This window comes from Corythoichthys intestinalis, chromosome 4 (genome assembly GCF_030265065.1).
Source record: "Corythoichthys intestinalis isolate RoL2023-P3 chromosome 4, ASM3026506v1, whole genome shotgun sequence".
Classification (NCBI taxonomy): domain Eukaryota; kingdom Metazoa; phylum Chordata; class Actinopteri; order Syngnathiformes; family Syngnathidae; genus Corythoichthys; species Corythoichthys intestinalis.
The window spans coordinates 31,343,232-31,356,092 of NC_080398.1; the positions used below are offsets into that span (position 1 = coordinate 31,343,232).

Genomic DNA, 12,861 nt, shown 5'->3' on the forward strand with positions numbered 1-12,861 from the left:
TTTACAGATATCGCGCAACCGCTTTTTTTCAACCCAGCCATAAAACGAAGGTAATTAATTATATTTAATATTCAAAATGTCTGTCATTTTTAGCTTGGAATCAGTAAATGATGTCTAATATTAGTTTAAAAAAAAAAAAAAAAAAAAAAAACGACTTAAAAAAATTATTCACACACATATTTTAAACTTTTAAACAAATTACATCACAATGAAAAAATGGTGTCTGTAAAAAAGTCACGGATATCTACCTCATAACTATCGCTTAATTGTATTTTTTTGGGTTACTGTCGCATTTTTCCGATATGTTAGATGATAATAAATCAATCCAATCAAAGCAGAAAAAAAAAAAAACTTTTAAAAGGGTAAATATATGAAAAACAAAATCTCAACCACTCCTTGGATGTCTGCGATTTCTGCATCGCGACCCTTGCGATATTACCATGTTTCACCCATAAAATCCCCCCAAAAATCCGGCTGTTGGGGCGGGGTTGGGTTGTTGTTTTTGTTGTGATTTTTGTTAAATTTTTGTGTTCAGGTTTGGCTTTTGTGTTATTTTCGGATAAATTTCTTTATAATTTAAAAAATGTATTTTGTTGGGATTTATGTGGAATTTTTGTGTTCAAATTTGTTTGGGGATTTTTTAATTTGCTATAGGATTTCCTTTCCATATTTTATGATTTATGCTTTTTTTTAATTGTCTTTTTATTCATTTATTTCTGAGTGTATCTTTGTTTTCAATAATTATTATGAGTTTTATACTTATCTGTGAACGGATTTATTTGCATTTTTTTCTTGCATTTCTGTTGTGCAATTTTTGTGTTCAAATTTGTTTTCCATATTTCCTTTCCATAATTTGGGATTTGCATTTAATTTTATTTTTTTAAGGGGCTATTTTTCATTCTTTTTTTTTCTTTCTTTTTTTTTAATTTAACAAAAAATTTTGGATTTTTTTGGTTCCCATTCACCTGGAAATTTTAGCCCATGCTGTGTAGAATCTTGAAAGAACTTCGGTCTATATTTTCTTATTGAATTCATAAAAATTTTGGAGGTGGATTTTCTTTCTATTCTACTATTATTAGAATTTTAAATCTTTGTTGCGAAATTATTCTATGTGGGTATTTTTTTGTAATCTGGTTAGGATTTTTGTGCAATTTTTGTGTTCTAATTCATTTTGAGATTTTCATTTCTTGCAATTCATTTAGTTTGTGGTGAATATAAACCAAACTGTTGAGAAATATTTGATCAACTTTTGTCTAGATTTTTTTGTTTCGGATTTTTCCCTGCTTTTCCTCATATTTATATATTTTCTCATATATATATTTTATATTTATTTTATATTTAATTTTATATTTATATTTATTTATTTAATATTTCTTTTTTTGATTGTAAATTTTCTTAAAAATGTTCATTGGCATTTTTACTATTGGTGAATTTATGAGCATTTTAGTGGTGAATTTTGTTCAATTCACTGGGAAGGTTGGCAAACATTTGTGCAAATTCTTGGGTGTATTTTGTGATCATTTCCAGGAAGTGTGATGCGACCCACATGAGGCAGGTCGATCCTGCTAACTAAAAAGATAACTGCATTAAATGTGAAGTCTGTCTCACCGAAGTGCCCGGCGGTTTCGTATAAACCACGTGAGGATCATAACCTTGGGACGCCGCTCGTAAATATTATCGCTGCCTGGAATGGACTTCCTTGTCCTTGCGGAACGCTGGCATCAAACGATTAGTGTTAGGAATGCGTCAAGTTAGTAATTTGTGTCCAAGTGTGGGTTGTTTTGTAAGGATTTCTAGGAGTTTGTAAGGTGATTTTTCAATTTTTACAGGACTTTTGCTTCATTTTGAACAATGTTTGTTCATTCGCTCCTTCTGATCAAAATGGATTTGACATATAGCGCCGTCAATGGTAGAGAAGCTAAGGCTGCCTGATTGATCGACTAATCGACAATTAACTGACTTGTGAACTACAGTGGGGTAAATAAGTATTTAGTCAACCACTAATTGTGCAAGTTCTCCCACTTGAAAATATTAGAGAGGCCTGTAATTGTCAACATGGGTAAACCTCAACCATGAGAGACAGAATGTGTGAAAAAAAAAACTGAAAATCACATTGTTTGATTTTTAAAGAATTTATTTGCAAATCATGGTGGCCCATTCCTCCATGCAGATCTCCTCTAGAGCAGTGATGTTTTGGGGCTGTCGTTGGGCAACACGGACTTCCAACTCCCTCCCAACATATTTTCTATTAGGTTGAGATCTGGAGACTGGCTAGGCCACTCCAAGACCTTGAAATGCTTCTTACGAAGCCACTCCTTTGTTGCCCTGGCTGTGTGTTTGGGATCATTGTCATGCTGAAAGACCCAGCCACGTCTCATCTTCAATGCCCTTGCTGATGGAAGGAGATTTTCACTCAAAATCTCTCAATACATGGCCCCACTCGTTCTTTCCTTTACACAGATAAGTCGTCCTGGTCCCTTTGCAGATAAACAGCCCCAGAGCATGATGTTTCCACCCCATGCTTCACAGTGGGTATGGTGTTCTTCGGATGCAATTCAGTATTCTTTATCCTCCAAGCACGAGAACATGTGTTTCTACCAAAAAGTTCTATTTTGGTTTCATCTGACCATAACACATTCTCCCATTTCTCTTCTGGATCATCCATGGGTATAATGTCTAGACCCCGAATATAAGACGACTTCCACTTTTTCACTTGTATTTCAATGCAAAAAACACCGTCTTATATTCAGGCCAATGCGGTAGTTATCTATTAGTTTTAGGGTACCGGAGTGGCTAAGTTAGCATGAGTGAATGAGCCTGTCCTAGCATGCCAATAAAAAACAACAACATATGAACGCATGAAAATCACCGATGACCCACGCAATCAATAGTGTTGGCTGTATTCAGGATGAAGTTATTAAAACTTACCATTGCATGTTAATGATTGTAGTATGAACAGCAGCATTTGTAATCCAGCAGCTGTGTAGGTAACAGTGATAAAGGTTTTTGCAATAACTGCATTAACCATCAAAGTGAAGTCTAACGGTAACTGTAGTCTTGATAGAAATCTGAATAAGGAAAAACATTGCAATAAAATAATGCAAACTGGTAAACTTGAGAGTAGCTGAGATCTGTCATGACAGAACATCGCTTCAATGATATCTGGCGCCATCTAGCGTCGTGAATGGGTATAATGTCTAGACCGCGAATATAAGACGACCCCCACTTTTTCAATCTTAATGCACAAAACACTGTCTTATATTCGGGCCAATACGGTAAAAGATAACTGACTGCATGGAGTTTATTGAAATTAACTCCACCGACTAATTATACCCCCGCTAACATGAAGATGAGGCCAATGTAAAAAATTCAGACTTCCCCTTTAAATGTTAAAAGCAGAAAACTTTTGCGGCCCGCAAAAAATAATGAGGCAGGCCATATTTGGACCCCGGGCCACCAGTTGACACCAGTGGTTTATTTATTGGAGACACTGTGTACAATACTTTAAAATGAAGTAGTTTGGACACGTGCTGGTGTGTTTTGTGGCCGTGTTCGGTATTTTCGGTGGGTGGCCACTCCCGCCCCTTCTGGCATTCGGTGATCGCGGAGCCTGACGAGCTGCGCTTCCCGTCTAAACTGCGGTCCTGGGGGACTTGCCACGGTAGTCGGACTGCCCCTCTGATGTTCCACGCGTGAGCTGACGAAGCTGCACGACACGGAGGCGATCGGAAGGATTTCTCTCGAGTGGAACTGGAGCGAGGAGGCGGACGATGCATTTTGGAGTTTGGACGCTTGTCCAACTTGTTGCTTGCGTCGCTTTTGCGCTCCCACACGCAATATGTGCGCAAACGGGTAGGTTTGGCGCGTTCACACACGCTAGTTAGATAGAAGTGCGTAGGTGACTGCATGGTCAGTGCGGGAAATAATCGGATGTTGTCAATCGATTCTGCAGTGTGGTCATTTGAGGACACGTGTGGAGTGACGAAGAAGTGATGTCATTATAACCCGTCGGAGTACTTCCCAATCCACCTGTCAATAGATCTACTTATTGGGCGATAAAGTTGAGAATTATGGGCAATTTTGTAGTATTATTGAATCCATTTTTGTTCTGATTTTGTCTTTTTTGTTCAGGATGTTGTGGCAATTTCATATAATTACGCTAGTGAAGCATGGACACCGATACAGACCTAAAATGATGTCATCAGCGGTGTTGTTAATAATAGCGTTAGAGAAATGCCGTTATTTTTTTCAGTAGTGAGTAATCTAATTAATTGCTCTTCCCATCTTTGCAACACCATTACCGTTACCGAGGATGTGCACGGGCGCGTTACTACAATTTGGTTGAATGAAGTGCAAGTTGTCTGGGAGACAGGAGAGAGCAGAGTGGGAGGAGGGAAGTGGGTGGTGACGCTGTTGCAAATGCGATGATGATTGGCTAGGTGGCTCGGAGCCTCAACATAGCATTCGCGTTTTCGTTAGCAATAGCATTTAGTGTGCCGAGTGTCATCTTAAACTCTCGGGCAACTTTTTTTTACCATGCAGTGCGTTGCGTCCAGGTGGGTACAATTAATTGAAAATAATATACTGTTTTCCTGCTTAGTGTGCTTTATCGTCACCAGGTCCTGCATGTCCTTGTTGACTCTACAGTATATTATACTGGTCATAATTTTATATATATATATATATATATATATATATATATATATATACACATATGTGTATATGTATATATATATATTTTATGACCAAAAATAGTCATTTGCTCTAAACTTTTCTTGAATGACGTATCCATGAACCTTGTGTGATTTTTTTTTTTTTTTTTTTTTTTAAACAACTAGTGCAAAAACAGGCGATTCTGAGCCTCGCCTGCATATTGAAAAATATATCTACCGTAATTTTCGGACTATAAGGCGCACCTGACTAAAAGCCGCCACCCACCAAATTTGACACGAAAATAGCATTTCTTCATAGATAAGCCACACTGGACTATAAGCCGCAGCTGCCCTCACTGTAATACGGGATATTTATACCAAAAGATATTAACTGGTAACACTTTTTTTTGGTTCAAATTGTTTCAAGAAGAGTAATTGTTTCAAGAAGCTTCATTTGGCCACTGCTGCAGTCAACTTCTGCTGCTACCTGCTGTAAACACTCTTGCCGTCCAACATGCCTCCTGGCATGCATTGCAGCGCTACAGACAGTAAATAACAAAATTCATGTTTTGTGTTAATTATTTCTTCAGTTACTGTTACAGTTGTTTCAATAATTACTAGTTATTGTACTTCATAACACTTTATTTGACAGTGGTGCCATAAGACTGTCATAAGACTCATAATTATGACATGAAACTGCCATGAGCATTAATGAATACTTATGACAGATGTCATTTTGTGTCTTTCGGCAAATTATCTCACTTTTGAATGGATGTAAAAGATCCGAGCTGGACATAAATGGAGTTAGTAACATAATTTGCCGGATGACATGTAATGACATCGGTCATAAGCATTCGTTAATTCCAATGATAGTGTCATGTCATAATTAAGAAGGTCTTATGGCAGTCTTATGACGTTGTTGTCGAACAAAGTCTTACCTCTTAACCCAATAATCAACAAATAAGTCGGACTGGAATATTAGCCGCAGAATTCAAAATGAGGGAAAAAAGTATCGGCTTATAGTCCGAAAATTAAGGTATATATATTAGGGGTGTGACGATACACACAAGTCACGGTTCAGTGCATACCTCGGTACGGGGGTCACAGTTCAGTGTTCGGTTTAGAACCAAAGCATGAACAAAAAGGCTTTTTTCTCCTCACAGCATTTCAAAGTCGAAGTTTACCTTTGCACTGATATATAGGTGAAAATTTACCAAAAAATAAAAAGTGTGACCTAAGTTGGTTCGTATGTTAATGCACTTCCAGCCCTTCTGCTTCAAATGGATTGGATGTCTAGTACCGTCAGTGGCAGACAATTATAGTCATGATAGCAATTACGTTAGGCAATACGTTTTGCATACGTACTATCCTCATTAAAATATGAAAACCTATAAATGTTTGAGTGGTTTTAGTTAAAGCAGACACTGTTTTTTCATCTGTGTGATTTTGACAAGGATCAAATCACATTTGATGAGTATTTTATGCAAAAATGTGAGATTCCAAAAGGTTCAGGTACTTTTTCATACCACTATATAAAATGGTATTGTTGTAATAGTATTTTCAGCCTTACTAGTTATTTGGTTGTTTACCGATTGATTCTTTGGTTCTTGAACGCAATTAGTGGAGCAGCCCTCCACACCGTTGACGCCCACCATCGTCCCCGAGCAGACATCCGGCGGCGTGAGTCTCAAATGCAGCTTCTCCAGCGACTCGGACGGTTCCCTGGGTCATGTGGTAGCCTGGACCCGAGCCTCCCCTCGAGGGGAGCGGGAGGAACTCAAGCGCGAGACCACCGTCCGGACCTGGGCCCTCATGGAGTTGGATGGCTTTAACCTCCGACTGGGAGACCGGGTGAGACATGCCACTCTTCAAAACAAATCCAGAATGTTTGTTTTCATTTTTTTGGAACGAACCTTGCTCTTTTGCAGATTTACTGCTCTGTCTACAGCTTCTTTTTGGACGCATTGGATGTCCGTAGTGCTTCTGTGGAAAGTCGGGAGTTCTTTGCTGGCATTCGGGTATAGTATGCCCGCTTTAATCAACTTCATGCAACATTATTCCTTGACCATAATTTCATATCACACGTTATTTCACTTCATTCACACTATTCCACATTTTTCAGTTTTTGTTCACATCATTTACATTTAACATTATTCCACCTCATTGAGCCATATTCCAAGTCATACAACATAATTCGTGAAATAGAATTTTACATCATAAAACATTATTCCACATCATTTGAGTTTCACAATGTTTCAACAAATTCACCACATTTAACATTATTCTACTGCATTCAGCAATATTCTACTTCATACAACATCATTCGTTCAACATAACTTCACATCATATATACTTCCAAATCATTCAACATTCTGTCCACATCATTTTAACATTATTCCACTTCATTCAACAGCATTGCAGTTCATACGACAACATTCATTCAACATAATTTCACATTGGACGACATTATTGCGTTCATCATTTTTATTATCATTTTTCACATCGTTTATCATGATTACACATCATTCAAAAGGACACCACATCAAATAACAGCATTTATTCAACATAATTTCCCCATCATTACATTATTCCACTTCATTCTACATTATTCCACATCATTCAACATCTTGTCATATTCACACAACACCATTCATTCAACGTAATTTTGCATCATGCAATATTCCCCTTAATTCTCCGGTACTCCACATCATTCAACATTTTTTTCCACATTATTCAACAACTTTCAAATTCATACATCATTCATTCAACATAATTTCAAATCATACAACATTATTCCACATCATTCTAGAGTATTCTACAGAATTTATAATCTATTTACATCCCTGCTTTCACATGCCATTTCTACAGAAATGTAATAATCTACTTTATTATTTTCTTTATATTATGTAATATTAATTGAAACCATAGGCGGAGTTTGGCTTTTGTGATGGGGGTGGGTGGGGGGGGGGGGGGCAAAACAGCGCAGTGTCAGCAATAAAATTAACTTACAAGATACAGTGGGGTAAATAAGTATTTAGTCAACCACTAATTGTGCAAGTTCTCCCACTTGCAAATATTAGAGAGGCCTGTAATTGTCAACATGAGTAAAACCTCAACCATGAGAGACAGAATGTGGGGAAAAAACCCCCAGAAAATCACATTGTTTGATTTTTAAAGAATTTTTTTGTAAATCATGGTGGAAAATAAGTATTTGGTCAATACCAAAAGTTCATCTCATTACTTTGTTATGTACCCTTTGTTGTCAATAACGGAGGCCAAATGTTTTCTGCAACTCTTCACAAGCTTTTCACACACTGTTGCTGGTATTTTGGCCCATTCCTCCATGCAGATCTCCTCTAGAGCAGTGATGTTTTGGGGCTGTCGTTCGGCAACACGGACTCTCAACTCCCTCATCACCCCGTGGCGTCAAAATGATTACAAGAACGGTAAGCGAAAATCCCAGAACCACACGGGGGGGACATAGTGAATGACCTACAGAGAGCTGGGACCACAGTAACAAAGGTAACACAGTAACACAATGTGCCGCCAGGGACTCAAACCCTGCACTGCCAGACGTGTCCCCCTGCTGAAGAAAGTACACATCCAGGCCAGTCTGCGGTTCGCTAGAGAGCATTTGGATGATCCAGAAGAGGACTGGGAGAATGTGTTATGGTCAGATGAAACCAAAATAGAACTTTTTGGTAGAAACACAGGTTCTCGTGTTTGGAGGGAAAACAAATACTGAATTGCACCATACCCACCGTGAACCATGGGGGTGGAAACATCATGCTTTTGGGCTGTTTTTCTGCAAAGGGACCAGGACGACTGATCTGTGTAAAGGAAAGAATGAATGGGGCCATGTATCGAGAGATTTTGAGTGAAAATCTCCTTCCACCAGCAACGGCATTGAAGATGAGACGTGGCCGGGTCTTTCAGCATGACAATCCCAAACACACAGCCAGGGCAACAAAGGAGTGGCTTCGTAAGAAGCATTTCAAGGTCCTGGAGTGGCCTAGCCAGTCTCCAGATCTCAACCCCATAGAAAATCTGTGGAGGAAGTTGAAAGTCTGTGTTGCCCAAAGACAGCCCCAAAACATCACTGCTCTAGAGGAGATCTGCATGGAGGAATAGGCCAAAATACCAGCAACAATGTGTGAAAAGCTTGTGAAGAGTTATAGAAAATGTTTGGCCTCCGTTATTGCCAATAAAGTGTACATAACAAAGTATTGAGATGAACTTTTGGTATTGACCAAATACTTATTTTCCACCATGATTTGCAAATAAATTCTTTAAAAATCAAATAATGTGATTTTCTGTTTTTTTCCCACATTCTGTCTCTCATGGTTGAGGTTTACCCATGTTGACAATTACAGGCCTCTCTAATATTTTCAAGTGGGAGAACTTGCACAATTAGTGGTTGACTAAATACTTATTTGCCCCACTGTATATGCTCGGATAGTAGCTTAGCCCATGTTCGTACATACAGGTATCCCAGCTGTGTGGGTGTGCGTGCGTGTCTTACCTAGTGGAGAAGTAGATGCCGCATCCTTTTTGACTGAGTATTCCAGCCAGGAATATTGATGAAAATACATACAAAATGAGAGGTTTTTTTTTGTGTGTGTTTCCCATCATTTTTAAGGGGAATTCTAATTCAGGCCGCTTAGGACAGCTATGCTTTTGGTCAAGATCGTCTTCCATTGAATATGGTACGCCCGGTGGTGGCTCTGTTGTACACTTAATGTCTTTGGTGGTGCAAACTGAAACTCTGTTCACCATTTTGGCGGAGCTCTCCGGCGTTTCATGGTCCACATCTTCAATCCTTGGTTCTCCCTCAGTAGTTGTTGTCGCTTTTGAAAGCTTAGGTTTTAAAAATCTTTCTTGCATCTTCTGTCTTCAGGTGGTTTTGGCTAAGTAAAGCAATGACCGTCTGTAAGGTGCTAGTCACATGATCTGTTCGAAAAATAATTTTGAGCTGTTATAAAAATATATTTTTAGGTTATTTAATTTATTTTTGTTGTTTGTTTTTATTGATTTACAAGTTATATACTGTAGAAAACATTTTACTGGCAAAGTCTTAATATGAAATTTATAGGAAAGTCAATTACATGCAATGACATTTTTGGCCACTGGGGGAAGAGGGTGTATGCCCCCTTCGCCTACACTTGATCTCTGTGTATGATTAAAAACTATAATCCATATTAATCCTGATGTTCCCAAATTATTATAATCCCGTTTGCATATTGCATTTAAATTATCATACATATTTGACGTGTTTTTACAATTTGTTTTCCAAATGTTAATTGCATTCTTCTAATTTTCCACGCAGCTGAAACCCGAGTTGAGCGTCATATCCGATGACAGGAGGCTGTACGAGTTGACGATCGAGACCACCATTCCCGTCCCGTGTCTGAGAGAAACGATGCCATTAGCCTCGCCTGGTTCGGAAAATTGCACCATACCTTTGACCCTCAGCACTCACAGCCAAGGTTAGTTTATATAAATTTATTTAAACACAAATTCGAAGGCAATAAGGCAAATTTGCACGGGTTTCAGGTGAGGCATCGCCGGGTTCTGTTTCGCTGTCCTCGTATTTGGTGGATCTCTCCGGGGGTTCTTGCGGGGACGAAGTATGCGGCCGGGCCTTGGTCTATTTTAGTGCCGTCTCTGACTTTGCCGGAGACCGGGATCGGGCAACTGATATATCCGTCCAGCCACTCGTCAATAGCAACTTTGTATGGAATGCTTACGCGCCGGAACCTGTTCAGGTAAATGAAAATTGAGGGGTCCAATCATGTGGCGCCCAATTGTCCTTTGCATTAGTATATCACTTGTAGACCTACATAAACGAGCGTTCATTAAATAACTCATTGATTGTCATTGACAGCGCTAGCTTTGCCCTTCCCAGTCAAAATTGGACGTCTAGCGCCGTCAATGGCGGCCAATTGTTAACAATTCCATCTTCATATATTCACATTAGGGCTGTCAAAATTAACGCATTAACGCGCGGTAATTAATTTTTTAAATTAATCACGTTAAAATATTTGACGCAATTAACGCACATGTCCCGCTCAGACAGTATTCTGCCTTTTGGTAAGCTTTACAGCAAGGCGTTTTGTGCTGTCTAACAACGAACTCTTGTGGTCGCTTTGCGACATGGTTTATTGATTTCTTGCCAATTCAATATGGCTGCACGACGTCTCTGTTGTGCTTATATGATCCTTGGACAAGATTTGTCCATAAGTATGGTTGTTGTAAAGAATGTACATATTATGTTAGTAAGCAAAATGTTATATTTTTTTGTATGAGCCGCTTTTTGCTTATGTTTAGTTAACCTGTATAGCGTGCTAAGCTAACGTTATTGCTAATGCAATGCTTGTGTACTTTTTTTTGGTTGTTTTAAGACTGTCTAAAGAGGACAATGGTTTGAGGCCATTTTATTAATAAATCAGATGAAAAAGGAAGAAGTCTGATTATTAAGGCGTCGTTCACTAGCTGTCTAGCTTTGGAAAAAGTAGACGCTTCAGAGTGAGGACAGCATAGACAGATTTAAATGACAGTAGAGTGAAATGCCTACTACAGTCCTTATGTTCCGTCTGTTGAATGTATATATCCATCTAGTGTCTTATCTTTCCATTCCAACAATTTATTTTACAGAATATATATATAATTCACAGAAAAATATGGCATATTTTATAGATGGTTTGAATTGCGATTAATTGCGATTAATTCATTTTTAAGCTGTAATTAACTCGATTAAAAATTATAATCGTTTGACAGCCCTAATTCACATCTTTATTTGTATTGACGATTATTGATATTTTTTTGATGATTGAAGGTGTGGGTGCGTCTCTGCATGTGCGCCAATGGCGGGCAATGCGTGAGTGACGCGAAGGGGCCTGCCGGCAACGGCGAGTACGCGTGCGTATGCCCGGATGGGTTCAAAGGTCAACGATGCGAGGTGGACGTGGACGACTGCAAGCCCAATCCGTGTAGGCTCGGGCGCTGCGTAGATGCGGCCAATGCCTTCACCTGTATTTGTCCGCCAGGGATGACAGGTATGCCCAAATATTACCCCTAAAATATATGTCTAAGCTAATGTTGGTTTGCACTGATTGGATGTACAAGAAATAATGACTGAAAGATTTCAAGTTGTATGCTGCATTTCCTTGCCAAAGTACAGTGTGGCAAATAAGTATTTAGTCAACCACCAATTGTGCAAGTTCTCCTACTTGAAAAGATTAGAGAGGCCTGTAATTGTCAACATGGGTAAACCTCAACCATGAGAGACAGAATGTGGAAAAAACCCCAGAAAATCACATTGTTTGATTTTTAAAGAATTTGTTTGCAAATCATGGTGGAAAATAAGTATTTGGTCAATACCAAAAGTTCATCTCAATACTTTGTTATGTACCCTTTGTTGGCAATAACTGAGGCCAAACGTTTTCTGTAACTCTTCACAAGCTTTTCACACACTGTTGCTGGTATTTTGGCCCATTCCTCCATGCAGATCTCCTCTAGAGCAGTGATGTTTTGGGGCTGCCGTTGGGCAACACGGACTTTCAACTCCCTCCACAGATTTTCTATGGAGTTGAGATCTGGAGACTGGCTAGGCCACTCCAGGACCTTGAAATGCTTCTTACGAAGCCACTCCTTTGTTGCCCTAGCTGTGTGTTTGGGATCATTGTCATGCTGAAAGAAGTTATTTCCAAATTAGAGTGGAAAGTAAGTATTTGGTCACCTACAAACAAGCAAGATTTCTCGCTGTCAAAGAGGTCTAACTTCTTCTAACGAGGTCTAACGAGGCTCCACTCGTTACCTGTATTAATGGCACCTGTTTTAACTCATTATCGGTATAAAAGACACCTGTCCACAACTTCAGTCAGTCACACTCCAAACTCCACTATGGCCAAGACCAAAGAGCTGTCAAAGGACACCAGAGACAAAATTGTAGACCTGCACCAGGCTGGAAAGACTTAATCTGCAATAGGTAAAATGCTTGGTGTAAAGAAATCACCTGTGGGAGCAATTATTAGAAAATGGAAGACATACAAGACCACTGATAATCTCCCTCGATCTGGGGCTCCATGCAAGATCTCACCCCGTGGCGTCAAAATGATAACAAGAACGGTGAGCAAAAATCCCAGAAAAACACGGGGGGACCTAGTGAATGACCTACAGAGCTGGGAGCAGAGTAACAAAGGCTACTATC

At 39.1% G+C, this 12,861-nt stretch overlaps 1 protein-coding gene across 5 annotated transcripts in view; it reads left to right on the forward strand.

The window, feature by feature from the left end:
* Positions 1–12,861, forward strand: part of LOC130914728 (von Willebrand factor D and EGF domain-containing protein-like) — a 46,786-nt gene that overhangs the window by 11,977 nt on the left and 21,948 nt on the right. For 3 of the 5 annotated variants that reach the window (XM_057834174.1, XM_057834173.1, XM_057834178.1), the window contains exons 1-6: positions 3,654–3,852; positions 6,274–6,503; positions 6,581–6,670; positions 9,979–10,138; positions 10,206–10,417; positions 11,488–11,707. In XM_057834174.1, the coding sequence (XP_057690157.1) occupies positions 3,771–3,852; positions 6,274–6,503; positions 6,581–6,670; positions 9,979–10,138; positions 10,206–10,417; positions 11,488–11,707 (994 nt within the window). In that variant the 5' untranslated portion in view covers positions 3,654–3,770. Of the gene's footprint in view, positions 1–3,653; positions 3,853–6,273; positions 6,504–6,580; positions 6,671–9,978; positions 10,139–10,205; positions 10,418–11,487; positions 11,708–12,861 lie in introns of those variants that run through there. The other 2 variants (XM_057834177.1, XM_057834175.1) reach the window with 1 other exon arrangement.